Source organism: Anopheles ziemanni, chromosome X (assembly GCF_943734765.1).
Source record: "Anopheles ziemanni chromosome X, idAnoZiCoDA_A2_x.2, whole genome shotgun sequence".
Lineage (NCBI taxonomy): Eukaryota > Metazoa > Arthropoda > Insecta > Diptera > Culicidae > Anopheles > Anopheles ziemanni.
Genome location: NC_080707.1, coordinates 9,821,558 through 9,840,222, shown reverse-complemented (window position 1 = coordinate 9,840,222; position 18,665 = coordinate 9,821,558). Strand labels below are relative to the sequence as shown.

The 18,665-nt window shown below is 44.9% G+C and overlaps 1 protein-coding gene across 1 annotated transcript; it reads left to right on the top strand.

Moving 5' to 3' along the window:
• Window positions 1–416: 416 nt before the first annotated feature.
• Window positions 417–17,044, top strand: LOC131291025 (guanine nucleotide-releasing factor 2). The gene is made up of 16 exons (XM_058320217.1): window positions 417–954; window positions 6,754–7,102; window positions 7,657–7,910; window positions 7,990–9,553; window positions 10,433–10,608; window positions 11,143–11,166; window positions 11,930–12,083; window positions 12,173–13,211; window positions 13,993–14,170; window positions 14,509–14,526; window positions 15,079–15,247; window positions 15,328–15,690; window positions 15,768–15,920; window positions 15,997–16,122; window positions 16,195–16,326; window positions 16,396–17,044. The coding sequence occupies exons 1-16, from the start codon at window positions 417–419 to the stop codon at window positions 16,529–16,531; spliced, it is 5,373 nt and encodes a 1,790-aa protein (XP_058176200.1). The 3' UTR covers window positions 16,532–17,044.
• Window positions 17,045–18,665: the final 1,621 nt, after the last annotated feature.

Below are 18,665 nucleotides of genomic sequence, written 5' to 3'. Positions count from 1 at the left end.
CTCTCCACTAGAATGACCTGCCTGACTAGGATTGATCGTGACGTTCCTACAAATTCCTTACATTTTAAAAGGGATTTACGACTGAGAGGCTTCTTTGATGCCCCTGGTGTCGTTGGAGTTTTCCAGAGTTTCCAGAGTGCATGCGGAGGAGCTCTTGAAGTAAAATATAGAGACACATTCAGGATAGAACACCCTGTTCCCACGTATTGCCAACCATTCGTTCTAGTGTCGTAAGGATGACCTGCAATGGTTTGCTTTCGCCTCCGTTTTCTAGATTTTAGTTTGGACTCACAGCAAAGGATAGAAGTTTCGCGTGGAATTGGGCTCGAATGTGAATGTGCCGTAATCGTACCATGGACGTGTTTGTGTGAGAGTGGCAGAATAGTTTTCAGTGAAAGAAGCAATCCCGAGGCAGAATGCCGGGGTTCGATGACTCCTTCCTGTACGACTGTGCCGTGTTCGAGCAGACAAATCGGCGGAACCAGCGGCAGATCCGTACGCTCGACGCTGCCAGCTACGACGGGGTGATCCTCAAAAGTGCCAACAGCATCGATCCCGATCCGTGTCTGGCGGACAAGGAAGGAGGGCGCGATGGGCGCTCCAAGAAGCAGCCAGAACGACGGGGGTCGGAGGTCGCCGAGGAGCACGAACGGAAGCGCAAAACGCTGGCCGCTAACGTGATGGAGTTTCTCGGTTCGCCCCGGTTCACGCCGCGACGTTCGGGAAGCGGGGTGACTCCACCACGTTCGAAGCTCTTCGGGGGTACAAACTGCACGTACAACGTCGCGTTCACCCAGCAGCGCCAGGGCTCGCCGGAAGTGCTGGGAAGCGCCGGGAATCGGGACTCCCTGGTGGGGAGTGAGCGATTCCAGTACAAACGACGCTCGGACTCGTTCGAGGATCGGTCGGTGGACGATGGCGATAATGATGCCGCCACGCTCTCCAAGCAGACAAGTAAGTGGACAGACAGCGGAGTGGTGTTGCGTCTCTATCAATTCAGCCTTCCCAGCGGTCACTGGTCACAACCTCCTATGTCAGGTGTCATGTCGTCGTTCATATCTGCGACCCTTATCGTACGATATAATCGCGAGCTCATTGCTTTCGTATTCCTCCAGTAAGGCCCTTCAATACGCGGGCTTCTTTTGATCTGGACTATCGACTGTCTTCAGTTATGGACCTGTCCGATTAACGGGTAGCTAAATTAGTGGCTCATAGATAGGGGAAATTGGTGGCACAGCTACGAGCACAAGATCTTCACCGTTCCAGAATTCGTAGGTTCGAATTTCGAATCTGACACACCCTCTCCCGGTATCACGAACACCTGTCAACCGACTTTAAAGGGCTACTCAAGGAATCAAAACTTAGCACGTATTGTATCAAAGGGGTCGCGGGCCGCATCCAACGTTCTTGCTGGCCGCATGTTTGACATCGCTGGTTTGGGGGATACACAAACAAAATCTCTCCCGAGAGAAAGAAGAGACGATTAGAGGCAGTTGATAGGGGTTCCCGGGGCAATATGTACCACTTAAGGAGTACTGAGAAGTTTTCAAATAAATTTACTAGTGGTTGTTGATTTTGACAAATAATTTTGTTCAATCTAGAAACTAAAACTTTTGCACAAAAAACACATGAATTTTTCTTTTGCATAAATCGCAAGACGCATCGAAATAAAGAGCTAAAAATCACCACAAAAAATCTAAAATATCTAAGTATCTAAAATAATTAATCAGTTTGTTTACAAAGGAATGCATTTTCCCCGGTGACGATTCATATTAAGAGTATTAAACATTTCATTCCTTAGCCGAATGGTCAACAAAATGACATCAGAACTTATCCGATCCGGTGATGTTTTTGTTTAATCTTTATTTCGTTTTTGTTTTGTTTTGTTCATTTCTCTTGATGCAGAGCTTTCAAACTCACAGGATGACCGTATGTTAGTTAAACAGCTGTATTTTGCCTGAAGGATGCATATTACCCCAGCCACCCCTGCAGGTGGGAGTAGGGTTCAGTTTCTCCAATTCTTCGGCATTCTTAGGCCGATTTTCTACCGATATTGTCTATCCAAAATGTATACCTTCATCCCGCTTCGCCGCGATAACTTGTGTAAACGCCCGGGAAAGCATGACGTGTGACGAATAAGGCGAGAGCAGCAAGATATAGAGAACTGAAAACTGAAATCGGCAAACATTCATTACCCCATCGACGTTTTTGGGGAAGGGGTATAAAAGTATAAATTGCCCATAAAATCTCGTTCCGTGGGAGCAGGGTGGGGGGGAGGGCCCGCGTGTTAACTGGCTCGCTTTACATAAGACATCCGTTCCGCGGGATGAGTATCGCTCCTCCATACATGATAATAGCATGAAGCCGCCAGCTTCCCAGCTCCATCGACCGGATCGAACCGGACGCGCGCCGCGGTTCGACCGCTCCGCTGATTAGTGGCTTTCTTATTCTGCCCGTTTTTGTTTTGTTACCCATCTTCTTGCCATCTTCAGCCTGGCGCCGCCACCGCAAAAGCCGCCTTATAGCACATCGTCAGAAATTAATTAACTAATTAATTAAACGTGTGGAACCCTGCACTCACTCTCTAGCGCAAGCTATAGTGGTAGGCTCTCGCAGGTCGCACACAGGGGTCCGTAAGCGTGCGACGCGATGTTCTCCCTCCACTTGACATCCCCCTCCCTTCCTCCCTCCACCGCTAAGGCCGCGAGTGCGAGAAGTTTTGTTTATAATATGCAAACGGCGGATTGGGTTGGATTGGATGATTGAGCCTTCTTATCAGTAGGTGCAAGCAGCGTCTACCCGGCTATGTATATGCTATCAGCGAGTGCATGCCCTTTCCCAAGAATGGCGTGTGTCATATGTGGGGTTATTGTGGTCAGCTCTTTCAATTAACAGCAACCGATCGGTGATATGTTTCTTAACTTTTTATGATGATGCGCGGGGATGAGCCACTAATAACATAAACAAGCGTTTGTAATGGTGCTGGAACACGGAAGCAAACTTCAGGTTGAATTTACGTTTTCTTACGACGATAAAAAGATCTTAGATGTTAGATGATACCGTTAAAACACAAAAAAACGTTACTACTGAACGGATTCGCTAAAAGCTTGGTATTTTTTTAATGTTTTTATTTGAGAATATTAGTCCACTTTCAGTCCTTTCTCCTTTCATTGCTTCTAGGTTGTCATATTAGTTCTGTTCAAACGATGAATCATTTCAAACCTCGCTTTCAGTTACAAAAATGGGTAAGGAATGTGAGGCAATATGCACCAGTAATCGGAATACTTTTATTTCTTGCAAACTGTTCAAGAAAAATAATCAAAATATTACAGATCGATATTCCACCGTTTCCTCTACTAACCAAAACCGATATTAACCCCCCTCAGATTGTAGTATAAACGAAGAATTTCAGTACTTTTTCTATCACGTTTAATTTAAAATTGTGGTTAACCGTGAAAAATTATTTAATTAGTGGTTTTTGTCGTGACTTAATATTGTTTTAAGAATATACAATTACAAAATTTAGTTACTTTATCTAGTTAAATGTAGTTCTAACAGGAAATTTTGAGTGTTTTTTTTAACATTTACATCAGTGTATCCTGCCCCACGGTGCATATTGTCCTTTGATGAGGGAGTTTTCTTTTTTGTCTCCACAACCAGAATGAGTGATGAATTGTGAATCCAATTCTGTTCAGTATACATTAAGTATCTTGCTGTACTTGATAGAACTTGTTTGTTAAAGTACTTCATGAATATTTGCTTGATAAGAGATTTTTGTTTTTAACACTTGTTATCGCTTAAACTATTGTAGGGAAATCTTACAAGATTTCTAGTGTTATTTGCTTTTTCCTATTTTCCCTGTTGTATCTACATTTAGAGCCGTGAAATCTACATAAGGATGTGTTAGACACGCGAAGGAACATATTCAATGCATATTACCCCACCGGGGGCATCTAGCCTTACTTTCCCCTACAACTAAACACGACGTGCGTTGCAAACCAGCCACAAAGAACTGCATCCACTCACAGATAGAAATATTCGTTGAGATTCTTCCTGTGATGCAAATGTGATGTCTATGCTTAAGACATGCGTAAGTTTGTTCTCTTAAATTAAGACATAATAAAACAAAAGGACACCATGTGTTTTTTGCAAAGCCGCGTGAAGAAACGATCTTTACGGTTGACGCGAAAAAAGGGGGAGCGTGGATTTATCTCGTGTGGTGTGATGTGTTTCTGTTTCTTGCGTTGTTTCTCTCTTTTTTTCCATTCCCTCGTGTGTCGCGAGCTGAAATCGAAATAAGTCCTTGTTATTTTTACTTTTCCCACAACAATTTTGATAAACTTACCGGTGCACTGGGTTTGCCGGAGTCGTTTAATCGTTTTTTGGCACTTTTGCCGGCCAGTTTATCGTTTATCGCACGAGAACAAATATGGACTTGTGCGTTGTTTCGCGCTCGAAGGGGGTGTTTTGGTTTGTTATGAACTTATTAAAAACCCGTGGCGACCGGCTCGGTACGGAATATCAATTTTCACGGCTTCCGAACACGGCGCCGCCGCCGTTTTTCGGTGAGATGTGTGTTTGTGTGCACTTCCACGGGCGCCGCCGCCGACGCCGCCGCCGAAAAAGAGAGCGCCGCCGGAGCGCGATATCCGACCCGCGAAGGGAGGGAGATCGACTTGTGCAGCATGTGTGAGAGTCACCACACATGTTCGCTAGATGCAGTCCCGGAGTACGCGGTACGGATGACGCTGACCGCTAGGTGCGGGCTCTGGGGCGTTTCGGATTCGTAACCATTCGTGGTACATTAGTCAGCCGTGTGGCAGCCAGCAGCAGTCAGTGTCGCGGAGAGCCGTAGATCGGACGACGTCGATCGCGGTCCCAAACAGCCAAACGTACAGCGCACAAAGACACACGCCCGCGGGGCGTTGCAAAAGGTGGGTTAAGGTTGTCGCGCATTTTGTCGCCAATCTCGCGGTAAGGCCCCGTCGCGTCGTACTGCAATAAACTCGCGCGTGATGGTAGTGTGATCGTTTGGGTTTTGTGCGGCCGAACAAAGGTTCAACAGACTTCCACGGCACCCGCCTGTCGTACTCTGTGTGTGTGTGTGTGTGTTTGTGCTTGTTTTTCCTTAATTTGTACAACTCATTCCAACGATCAGCAGCGAAACGATCAAAACCTTCCCGTAAACAATTCGATCGCGCAAAGGGACCACCTTTGGAAGTGGTCGTGTGATCTGCTAGTTTCGATAGTTTTGTATCGCGCTTTTGCACAGTGCACCTTTCATACCGTGTGTTTTGCTGATAGGGATATTTCTAACACTGATCGTCGGGTATATCTTTTTCCCTTTTTTGTTATTTCATTTATCCCACTTGGGAACGGATCCAATCTCCCTCGGTGTGGCGCGCGACGCAAAATCAACGCTTCTCCAGCTCCGACGACGATGCTGGGAGCTGAGCTATTTTTGTATACACACATCCCAAAAAACCGGAGACGGCTACGCGCTCCAACAGCCCAATAGTTACGCCAGCATCAGCAGTGTCGTTTTATCCATGTTTGGACATATAATCGTCGATCGCGTCACCGTTGTTGCTGGGGCGTGGAGGGAGCGCGAGTGGAGTGGAAGGGTGCGCGCGCGAGCGCGAGCAAACTCAAACACACTCACCGCATGACTTGCGCGCCACACACAGTACGGATCCGCGGCGGTTCTTGCTCCCAAACCATCCGCGGGATATAAACGGGGCCGGAGAGCCGACAGATACCCGAAAAAAAAAACCCCGGACGGTCTTTGAAGCTCCATCTCTCGATGCTGCGTTTCCACGTGTGTGCGAAGCCCGGGCCCGGGTGTTGTGTCTGTCTGCCGTCCCGGTTTTAGGGCTTCCCAAAACACCTGAAGCACACTATAGCCCTTCGCGTACACACATCCGGGCTACACCCACATGTGTGTTTACGCTGTAGCGCTCTGGCAGCAAAAACACCGGTGGACTAACATCGACAAAAAAATTGCGTTTCTATCGATTCTGCAAACATATTCGGCCAGTGTGTGTTCTTTGCAACATCTGGGCTGGCCAGTGAAGCACACAACATACCATGCACAACCTACGGATCGCAACTAATTGTTTGTGCAGATTGCGGATTTACTTTGATGTGAGCAATCCGTGCTGAGGCGTGCTTTTCCTATGGAAAAATATTGAAACCGGAAGGTACACAGATCGGACATCCTGTTCCGGAACAACACAGTGTGTTTGTGTGTTTCTGGTTGCTCAACTACAAAGCTGTTGTGCAGCCTCATCTTGGTGCTCTGTTGGTATACCACATCTCATCTTTAAAAACACAATGCTGAGAACGAGTGATTTTTTTTGGAATGAAACCCACATTCCGCATTTGGCTCCCATATGATATTCATGTTGCTAAAATGCGAGTACATATGTTGAAATGCATCCATCTTTCTTTCTTCTAGCAGATAGCTACTATTCTCAATGAGAAAAGTGATGGTGTGGGTTGTTAAGGCTGATTTAATAAAATCCTTTGAACACTTTTTAAGTAACGTGTTACGAACGAGGAGATCGTGGTCACACAGAAGGTGGTCTTATTGTACCAATAAAATATTTCTGTTTCACATTTCTAACTCCCAGTTTTTAATAATCACATCCTTCGTTTTTAAGGGAACAGTATAAGAGTTGTTTCAGATCACTTCGCGCAAACTTCAGGTACCGAAGATTAATACTGTTTACCTGTACCTTCATTGCTTTGCAGGCTACGATTGCGGTAGTTTCCATCAATCAACGACCGTGCCGGGTGTAACGTCCACCCCGATCTCGAGTGGGCGCAATTCGAGTGCAAGCGGAAGCAACGGTGGCACGAGCTCGAACTCGTCATCGACGGCGGGGATCGGCACCGGTGGTACACCGACTGCAGCCGGCGGTGGCAACGAGACGAGTGCGGGTGACGGTAGTACCATCGCTACGACTCCGGGTGCCCCGGGCTCTTCCGGGCACAAGGGAAGCATCCGCGGCAATAAGCTGGCCCGCCGGGCCCGTTCCTTCAAGGACGACTTTCTGGAGAAGATATCACAGATACGCACACCGACCAACACGATGACAAGGTAAGCACCGGATTCATCCGTAGGATCTAGTGGCTCACCTAAAAACCGGAGAATGTCAGAATAAACTGCTAGGGTAGTCACTCTTGTCACTGTAAGTATCTACCAGCAAACGTAAACAACCTTGATAGACTGCGCACAACCCTTGGCGGGGCAGCGAATCATGCGAATCTGTCTAATTACTGCCCGTCATTGTTGACCGTTTGGTCGAACACCACGACCTCGGTGGACACCGAACCAAAACGCGAACCGAGTATCAGGCAGGTGAATTGTTTGCTTATCTACGATAAGATAGACATACACGGCAGTAGCAGGCGTCGTGTACTCTCGGGCCCTGGTGGAAACAAGTGATGTACAACTGTTCGCAACAGTTCGTGAAAAGAAAGGCACAGACGGGACGGTACATTCGGTCGTGATGTGTTTTTATTAACACGACAGAGCAAAAAGAAAAAAAAAACCCCCGACACTAACGGAACGCCATTGCTGATGCGCGAAGTGATTGTTGTTTCTAATATGCTTTTTTCGATCGCATATCGCAAATCGGCTAAATTCCGCAGATCTCACTCACCGAACAGTCCACGAGGCAGCGGCAGCGGTGGCGGCGCCGGTGGAGCCGGAAGTTGCGCTAGCTATGGTGGCCGGAAGAGCACCAGCGACGAGCCGACCAAACCGGTACAGGATCTCAACTATCACGTGCGCCAGGTGAAGAATGCGCTGACGCATTTCAAGGATGTCATACTGAAGAACAAGCTGGAGATGCTGCCCGGAAACGGCACGGTCGTGCTGGAATCGATCGCCAATGTGCACACCGGTAGGTATTAAGGTCCACACGGTGCGGGTGTTTATTACGCACTGCTTACTAATGCTTGACTCTGTTTGCTCGTTTCCAGCGCTTCAATCGTACACGCTCAACGAACACAGTACGGCATTTATCAACGCAACCAATCATGTGTACGTGTCGCTCGGCAATCTGCTGAAGCTGTGCGACGAGGTACTGCTGACCAAGGAGGGTGACGACTGCCCGTCGCTCAGCAAGGAAAACGTAAAGGAGGTGGTCGAGTTGGTCGAGAACGCGATTAATAATCTAGTAAATTTGGCGAACGAAAAAATCTCCGACAAACCGCTGCAGGCGAGCTGCGGAGGCGGTGGGGTGGGCGCGGGTGGTAATGGCACGAGCTCCAACACGCTCCAGCGCCCGCCAGTCGACGCGATCAGTCAGCGCACGTCCCTACCGGACATTCATCTGACACCGCGCGAGCGCGACATCCTCGAGCAGACGTCGCTGAAGACGGTGCGCGCGTCGCACAGCACCGAGAGCATCCTGCGCGACTCGAGCCCGCCACCGCCGCCGAAACCGCCGCTCCCGAATCGTTCGAACGAGCCGCCCCCACCGCTGCCACCGAAGCGCAAGGGGCACCACGCGAAGAACCACTCATTCCACGATACCACCACGTCGACAGCTGCGGCCACGATGACGATGGCTTCGTCCTCCGACTGCTGCCATTCCGCCGATTCGACCTTCCACCTGCACCAGGGTAGCACCTTGGGAGGTGGTGGTGCTGGTGGTGTGAGTGGTGGTGGAGGAGCTGGTGGTGGTGGAAGTGGAAGCATCGGGCTCGATCGAATGTCGTTGCGCTCGCGCTCTCCCGAGGATAACTCTAGTCTGCTCAGTGCCAGCGCTGGCTCGCTGGACTCTGCGCTCAATCATTCACGCGAGGAGGACGAACTGCGCGCCGTCAATGACGCCAGTATGGCCGCGGGCCTCGGGATGCTGGTGCCTGGTGGAGGGGCGGCTTGGGAAAGCGATTCGGTAGCCATCAGCACGATGACATCCGCCACCGCAACGGTGGTAGGCATTGGCGGTGGAAACGGTGGCAGCAATTCTCTCATTCGCAACTCCAACGAGTCCGGCTTCGAGTCGATGTACTCGCAGCGCGTCAGCCAGCGCGATCCGCAGCTGCTGCAACAACAGCAGTACCACCATCAACACCAACAACACCATCACCATCACCAAATAAGCGCTAGCAGCCAGTCGTCGTCCTCGTCTTCGTCGTACGTGCACAAGTCGGAGTCGTTCATCGACAGCCTGAACGAAGTCAAGGTGACGAGCAAGACAACCGAGCAGCAGCAGCAGCAGAAGCATTTCCATCAGAAAATTGACACGATCATAACGCAGGCAACGGACGAGAGTGCGTCCATCGCCTCGGCAGCGACGGTGACGTCGATGTCAAGCACCAGCAGTGGCAGCCTCGCGAAGCAGTTGCAGATTCACCACGGTCCCAGTGGCAGCATTGACGAAGCGGCACTGGCCGGCTCCGACGATGTGTTTCCGCGCACATCCGGCTCGCTGGAACGTCCACCCGCCCTGCCAGTCAAAACACGATCGCACAGTATTAAAAAGGAACGTCACCCATCGCAGTATGATAACGTGGACGAACTAGACGCAGAAAGAAGGTGAGCCTAAGAAGAAAAAAAACACTCAGAGACGGGTTGAAGGGTCCACGGTATGAGAAAAGAAACCACTGACGATATTTATCTCATACAATTCATACTTTTCCTTTTGTCATTTATGTTCTTACGAGTGTTTTGTAATTAGATTTTTTATATACTTAAACATTGCTTTATCATGTTCATGTTCATGTTAACCTTTAACGCCGTGACCGATTAGTTTTTCGGTCTGATTTTCTCATGTCTATTGTATCTGCCGGCAAATTAATGCGTTTCCCGTACACTTAAGGTGTGACCATGAACAATGGTCATATAAAAGCTCCTCAATCAACAATCGAAACGATTTGATTTTTTAGGCAATTTATTTGAAGAAAAAAAGCATTAAAAGTGCCATTCCATTATGAAACTTCTACGCCGTCTCGTGTAAGGATTTTTACGTTACGAAATGCTTTTCAGTTTTTAGTTCGGATAGAAAGGTATATTTTTTAAATTGTTTAGATTGCTTAAGTGAATGTGATGATTTTTAAAGTCAGATTTACAGCATCATGGAAATAGTGGAAAAGTAAATGTGAATTGTGGTAGACATGAAACTGTTGTTGAATTTATAGAATTAATAGAAAATCACATCATTAATATAATTGAATTAATTTGGTTTCTTCTCGTGAGATTTTCCGTTTAGATCAATTAGAAGTCGTTATAAAATATTTCCCACAGTTAGGAAAAATATTCATATTCAGAAACATGAAGGATCGTATTTTGAAAAACAAGCGGTAAAATTGTTAAAAATCTTTTGAGGCCCCAAAATGGATTGATTAGCCTCTTCCAACACTGCAAAAAAAAAAACGAACTAACCTTGCATCCCGATTTTCTCTCCTCGTTCCACAGCTCGCAGGACGTCTTCTCGCACTTCCCGATACACAGCTCGCCTACCTACCTGTCGCAAAGCCGGCAGCATATGATGAACAACCTGCCCAGTAAGCATATCAGTCTCTTCGAGCCCCGGCACATCATCAACCCCTTTCCGGAGGAACCGCCACCGCTGCCGATGAAGAAAAAGCATAGTAAGTATGCTCAACGGGATGGATCCCGGTTTTTGCGCATTCCCCTTCCACGCCCACCAAGCTCCCCTTGGCTCCAGTGCATCCTCCTTTGAACACCGCGCTTGTGTTTGGTCCACTCATCTGCAAGTAAAAAAGGAGCGAATCGTTCCTCTTCTTCTTATTGGCGTATTAAACAAATTTTGTAAATCAAATGGTCAATCAAAATAGTCTGAAAATGGAATTTCGAAATTTGTTTTCGGGTAACTAAAATAATAACCAAAAACATATCATTAGCAGATGTATGTGGAGCATTTTTTGCATATGTCCGCGCGTCTGTGTGTGTGGGTGTGTGTGTGTGTTGGGTATTTAACATTTCGAGCTGTCTCTATCCGATGGCTAAAGGGACGTACCTTGGCGTGGTGTGTGATTCAAACAACAATATCCCTTTCTCACTGTCTGTCCACCATTTCAATTATAAATAAGATTCTAAATGAAGCAATATTCTTTGGTCAAAACATTCTAATCTGATTTTATGTTGCGACGCGCGCACTTTAGTGTTTCAAAGTGTTGCCTATTCAGGTAAGTTGTGGACATCATCCTTCCTGTACCATATCAATTGCATCCACCTTGAAGTTTTCTCGTTTACCTTTAAGGCCCCCCTTCGGCCACTGTCTCGTGCTTCTTGTCCGTCACTTTTCTCTGTATCTGTATCTCGCTCCTATATACTCTATCTATCTATCTATCTATCTATCTTTCTATCTACTTTTCTGTCTCTTGTGCTATCTATAAAATATGTTCTATAGCTTGTAGCAATAGACAACACTGATTGGATCCAACTGTTAGTCTCCCCCAGCAGCCACACACGTCTCCACGATAGGAATACTATTGATAGAAAGCGCGTATCTTATTCAAACATGTTTTACTTTTTCTTTATGTCAACCTACCAAATATACAAAACACACACGCACACACCAGTTACTTCCATGGAATACCAAGCAAAATTTTACTCGAAATCACTAGATACAAAAAAAAACTATTTCAGAAGCGAACATACAGTGAAACATACTTTCAAAAACAAACGAAACTTACTATCTTGCGTTGAAGTGCTGTTTGTTTGTAGCGCGTTTGCACCCTTTTCCCTGTAGTGAATAGTCTCTATAGTCTCGTTTCCTAAGCTCTTATGGTTTGCAAACACGTTATTCGGTTTTGGCTTCGTAATGTGGAATCAAAAATGTTGGAAACTGTGAAACATACTTAGTTTTAGCAGAAGCGAATTAAATGAACTGGGGGTGAATATGTAACACACTAATGTTAAATGGTTGTGCTTCGCCGCATTTTACAGTTATGGCGTATATGGAGATATTCGGCAGCGCGACACAGAACAACTCGGAGTTTATGCGCCACTCGGTGCACACATACAATCTGGAACACTCCGAGCAGGCTACTACAAGCACTAGCAGTACCAACCATAGCATTTCTCACAGTCAAACAATGAGGTAAGAAAGACGCGAATGGAAGAAAAAATATAGTAGAGCGAATAGGAATGACAATGGTAATTCAATTATTTTTCACATGAACTGTTTAGCTTATCTCCTTCGCGTATGGCATCAATATCGGTGTCACCACCTGGTTCGCCAAACGTTGTCATGAAGCCCCCAGCTTTGCCGCCGAAGCGTCAACGCATCAACAGTAAAACACCGAGCATCATCTCGACGCCTCCCGCCAGCCCCAAGATATTCCAGGACCAACAACAGCTCCACCACCATCATTCCCATCAGTTCCCGCAACCGGCGGGATCAACGATCAACACATCACCCTCACCATCAACGGCATCACTAACGTCCTCGCAATCGGGAGGCGGCAATGCCTCCCGTTCAACCTCATCGGTCTACAATCAAACGCTGGATGTCAGAGCACCCAAGGTACTACAGGGCGGTTGGGAAGCCGATGCCAGTGGACACTCCTTGCACGGACCTGCCGTGTCGGTTGGGACCGGTGACGCTGGTCCAACTACCGTGGCAGCTGTCAGTGGTCCCGGTCAACATTCTGACGCATCGGAACCTGGTTATATCAACCGCGGCATTGAAGGCAACACCAGCACTAACAAGCTAGCACCCGGTGCTGGAGGTGGGGGTTGTGGCGGTGTTGGTCCCTCCAAGCAAGGCGGCCATAATGAGGAAGACTACTTGCTACTAAAGGACTACCGATCCAGCTCAGCACTAATCGCTAACGTGTCCCCGACTGCTAATCTCTCCCACACCGCTTCCCAACCGAATCTCAAGCATACCACTAACAGCCCCAACAGTGGCGACGGTGACAACAGCGGCAGCACTCTAGTCATCAGCAGTGACGGCAGCACCAAACATGCCCACAGCCAGTATAACAACGGCGGTAGAAGTAGCAAACTCGAGTATGGTAGTGGTCTAAACGATAGTCTGCATAACAAGGGCTCCGATAGACACGGTAGCAGTAGCGGCGGCAAGCTGGCGCTTGTTCCTTCCGGCGGCACGATCTACGAGTCGTACGCATCGACGGGATCGGATCCATCGGCCCGTGACCATGATGACCAAAACAGTGACAAGGACGAGGTCGAGGTTGAGGTGATACTTAGGCGAAATAACAAGGTGCGCTTTATATGTATTTGTTTACGTAATAATTAACCCCCTAATGTTTACGACCACATACGCCGGCAAGCTTTGCATCTTTAAAAATCAATCAGTTCTTTCAAGTGAATATTTGTTTGTCAAATGGACGAAAAGCATCTGTTCTAACGACTACTATTTTTTATGCAATACTTTACTTCGATAGATTTTGCATGTGTCCAGCATCGTTTATTTAATACTCTAACCATCAACATGCCTGGATATTGAATCATATTGAAGCTGCCTAAAGAGCAGCCAATTGTGAACAAGTTAAAGAGTTGAGTTTCACAGAAAAACCTTTGGACGGAATTAATTTTTATAGCAGTTTAGATCCAAAAAAAAACATTCTAAAACTGACTTAAGAATTGTTTGATACCCTTAGAAGGCACGCTTTGTTAGTTCTTTAGATAGATAAAAAATCGTGAAACATGCCGAGTGTATGTTTTATATTATGTTAATGTTATTTTATCTTAGTTTCGTAGACATTAGGTTTTAGCTTCCAATCGCTAGTGATCCTGTTGATTTACCCATTCCCTCAACACTTAATTACAAGTTGTTTAAATAGCCCCTGGTTTATATCTGCATACTAACGAAGCTGGTTTGAAAACCCGTTAAGTACATACCATAGACTTCAGCTAGAGACTTGATTGCTAAATGTATTTTTTAAATCTGTGTGTAGCTCGAATATAATGTGAACTATAACCGAGCAAGGTAAAAGAATGGTTTACGCACATATTTGTTACATGGATTATTCATCTTGCAGAACGGTCTGGCGCTAATGGACCATCAGCAGCCACAGCAGCCGCTTAACCTAATGGAAGAGCTGGATGTAAGCAGCCACCTGGTATTCAAGAAAGAGAATGAGGACGGACCCGACGTCAAAGGTGGTCATCCGGATGCGCTTATCATACACGCCACCAGGGTGCAGAAAAATTCCGACGGTAAGAGTTTGTAAACCCATTTCCACTATTGGTTCATTTCATTGTCGGCAGTTCGCGTATTGTGGTACAGTCAGTTAATAGTTGGACTCAAACGAAAAGCTGTAACTGTAACAATTCACCTGTTTTGTGTGTGTGTCTATCTCGTTCTTTCTCTGTCTCTCTCTCTCTCTCTCTCTGTTTCTATTTTATGTATCTGTTTTTCTCTTTCTCTTTCACAAAAACACACATCCATCATTTCTGTCCGTTTCGGTCTCACTGTTGTCTCGCAAACAAACCCTATTAATGTGTATGCACATTTACTTCATTCCTGTAATATTATTAACGACACCAACTGACAGACGAATGTTTAGAGGATGGTAAGCGGTTCATCTTTCAAATGCAACCAATATACCTATTGAATATGTGAATGGAATGTGGTAGCTAGTAATCGATTTGTTTTTTTATTGTTTGTATTAACAAATATCTCCTCTCTCTGGTACATTATGTGTCTCTTCATGTAATAATGAAGGGATCGTGTGGTCATTTGGGTTATATTTTTGAGTCTTTCTTATAGGATGACTTTTCATTTTGTTTCCGCCCGGAAAGGTTTCTTGGACGTTTGTTTTATTTATATTTTCGAGTGTTTGTTACTTTCTCGTATAAGAGGAAGTTTTATCAGTCAGTAGAATAGTACAAGCTTTTTGAATTGGTTTAATTAAATGCAGATATACATTTTGTTTTCGATAAGATTATCGAAACGTATACTGTCTGTTTGTTCTTGTCATTTGATTATTACGTTATTATCTTTGGTTGCAGCTACATTTAACAAAATTATCAATTCATTCAATCAATTTTGTAACAATTTACAATCGTGAGGGTACGTTTGATTGGGCGTCGGTTATTGACTTTTCTTTCATTTAATTCTACAGCTTACGGCGAAGCGTTTATCACAACATTTCGCACATTTATCTCACCGCTGGAACTTATTCAAAAGTTGTCTCATCGTTACACCGTGTACCACTGTCAGATAAATGATGCCAAACAGAAAGCCGCCAAAGAATGTTTTTCATTGCTAGTGCGAGTTGTAAACGATCTGACGTAAGTATAACCATTCTTACAACAAGATAGGTACCGCGATGAGCATCCTTCAAATTTATCTGTTATCTATCTTTCCGCAGTACACCGGATCTAAGTGAACGTTTGCTGGTGATTTTAATGAACTTTGACTACCAGCTGGTGAGCGCCGGACACCTGAACATGGCCAAATTGCTTCGCGTGAAGCTCATAGAGAAAGCGCTCGTGTATAAGCAGAAAACCTCATTAAATGTGCAGTCTATTTCGCCACGCTCACTCATATCAAGTCCGCCGACATTGCTTGATCTAAAATCAGCCGAGATTGCGGAGCAGATGACACTGCTCGACGCGGAACTATTCCAGAAAATAGAGATACCGGAGGTTCTGATCTGGGCGCAAGAGCAATGCGAGGAGCGTTCGCCGAACTTAACGCGCTTCACCGAACATTTCAACAAGATGTCCTACTGGTAGGAAATCATTTATGTCGTCGAAAGACGTTATCAATGTCAATCTCCTGACGGTTTTCACCTTCCTTTTCAATTAGGGCCCGAACGCAGATACTTTCGCAAAACGATGCCAAAGATAGGGAAAAGCACGTCATCAAATTTATCAAAATCATGAAGCACTTACGGAAGATAAACAACTACAACTCCTATCTAGCACTGCTCTCAGCCCTCGATTCGGCTCCGATTCGAAGGTATGTCTAGAAAGAAACACAGCACAAGGGTAAATGACCGATGCCTTGGCACAATTCTTCTCTCTCTTCCAAACAGGCTCGAGTGGCACAAAACCATCACAGAAGGCTTGAAGGAGTACTGCGCGCTGATCGACTCCAGTTCAAGCTTTCGTGCATACCGACAAGCACTTGCTGAGACGAATCCTCCCTGCATACCATACATGTACGAACAACTTCTATAGATGACGATAGCAAACAACCAATCTAAACTCAAATCTCTTTACTCTCCCGCTAGTGGGCTCGTGCTGCAAGACCTAACTTTTGTCCACATTGGCAATCCTGATCTTTTACCGGACGGCTCGACAAACTTCTCGAAGCGTTGGCAGCAGTATCACATTGTAGTTAACATGAAGCGGTTCCGGAAAGGGTTTGTCTATATTTAAATATATTTACGATATTTTGATTTTAATAATGTCTTCCATATTTCGTTTTGCAGTTCCTACCCCTTCAAGAAAAATGAACGAATTATTGGCTTTTTTGACAACTTCGATCACTATTTGGACGAGGATGCGATGTGGCAGATTTCAGAAACAATCAAACCGCGCGGCACGCGTAAAACAAATGTCAATTAGTATCGGCTAAACTGTCTGCGTGGTGGTAGCGATGAACATCAGGATGCTAGCGGTTCTCGAGTTCGCAAATCCGGCAATCCTGATTGCGAAGAAACAGCCGTCGCGGATACGTCTAACATAAAACATTCTCCATCACCGTCGGGAAAACCGAGGCGCCAGTGTCAAGGTGAGAGCAGCATCGCTAGAAAGTAACGTAGAAACCAATGATAAAATTGTGCTGCAAAGCACATGCAAACATTTATGTTTCGCCATGCACAGCCGGCTGGTATGATAGGGTCATTAAAATGCATTTACTGTATCAATGCGGAACTCCTTGGCTGAAGATAGATAGATCGAATAGAGAAACAAAGAACGTAACAGTGAGAATGCGAGAGAAAGAGAGTAGAAATTTACGTAAGGAGTACGTATTATAGAAACACATATGATCACCTAGAAATAGCCAACGCTTTCAATTGTATAGCCTATCGCATTTTGTTCGCTGAGGCTGGAATGATTTTGTTTCTTTTTGTTTGTTTTTTTTTTTTGGTCCATTCCATCTGCAAAGATGGATGATGCATGGTTTGGCATTGAAGAATCATGCTTCAGATTATTTATTTAAATCGTAAGACACGTGATCTATTTTTATTGTACACACAAATGAAATGGAAACATTTAAAAGTATTTTTATATATATTTAAAATGCAACAACACAATCATATTACAACTATTACAAAAACTCGCCATTCATATACACAAAACAACTAAATATTGAGAGCATAGTCTTACCGTAGTTTATCCCGTCAAGTGTGAGCGAGTAAGTAGTAAGTGTTGCTGGAAATATGGAACCATTACTCTAAAACAATCGATTTGTTTTTGCTGTCAGTGAAAAATCTAGAGGTTCGTGCTAGAGGCACGGATAAATAAGGTAACTCGCGATAGGAACATGCATTATGTTTACCAAAAACTGAATTTAAGAGACAGCGTGGGTAATTCCAGAAATACCGTTATGAATCAAAGAGAGAGCGAAGATATATCTAAAATTAACATTTGATAGAAAAATATAAATATTATTATTTTTTACCTTTTCATGAGTTATCTTTTGAGTTTAATTTTTGGGTGAATGTGTGTATGGACGGACAAGTGAAAATATGTGAAGCAAAAGAGTGTATGAAACGATGTGCAAAAAAAACATCAAACCGCGTTTGCTTTCGTAAACTTCTCGAAATTTTAGATCCATGCTATCATTTTTTTATGGTTTCCACACACCTATATATTCTTTTGCTTCGAAGTATCCATGACCTAGAATGTTTCGATATGTTTTGAAAAAAAAAAACTGATGTAACATATTTACAATTAGATGATAGAATTGTTAGTAATACAACGAATAACATAAGTACTGGATCTAGACTCCTTCATAGCCGACGGCATAATATTCTTCTTCTTTGGCATAACGACCGTCTTTGGTCATGCGTAACCCATTAAGGGCTAATTAGGTTTTCTCCCTTTTTGCGTACGAGGAGGAATCCTCGGGTATAGGGAAGCAACGGATATGGTTTTAATTCCGACCCGCCTAATAATAGAGAACCTTAAAAAATGATTATTCATTAGAGATCCTCTGTTATGAAGACCCAATCAGTTTTAAAATCAGTCGCCTCAAAGCAACCGCTTATCTTTGCGCCCATTAAGGAATACGGATATGTGCTTTCTTAAAATAAATTTATCGCAACAATCGGACTGCTGTTGTTGGTGCAATAGAGAATGTTAACCAGATAACTTAGCTCGTGTACAATAATTTGTTATTGTCTCTAAACATGTGCCATAGTGCAAGACAAAACGCATAAATGACGCAATACATTATAGAAATGTCCGAAATGTTCAGCGTACCAACTAGCAAAAATATCAAGCATGTGTCGGCAACGGAGGTAGTGAAAACGAAAATCAATCGCACTGATTAAATATAAGAATTTTAGAAATATTAGCAAAGCTATCTCCCAAATGTGATTTCACTCTGCAAAAGGTCTGGTTTTTACGAGTACGCATCAAACATTTGTACATTGGTTTGGTCTTCTTTTGCTTCCATAAGCCAACAAGCTATAGTTCGATAGATAAATGCCTGCTTCGCTTTTAAAAATAAGTTTTCTTACGAGGACATCCA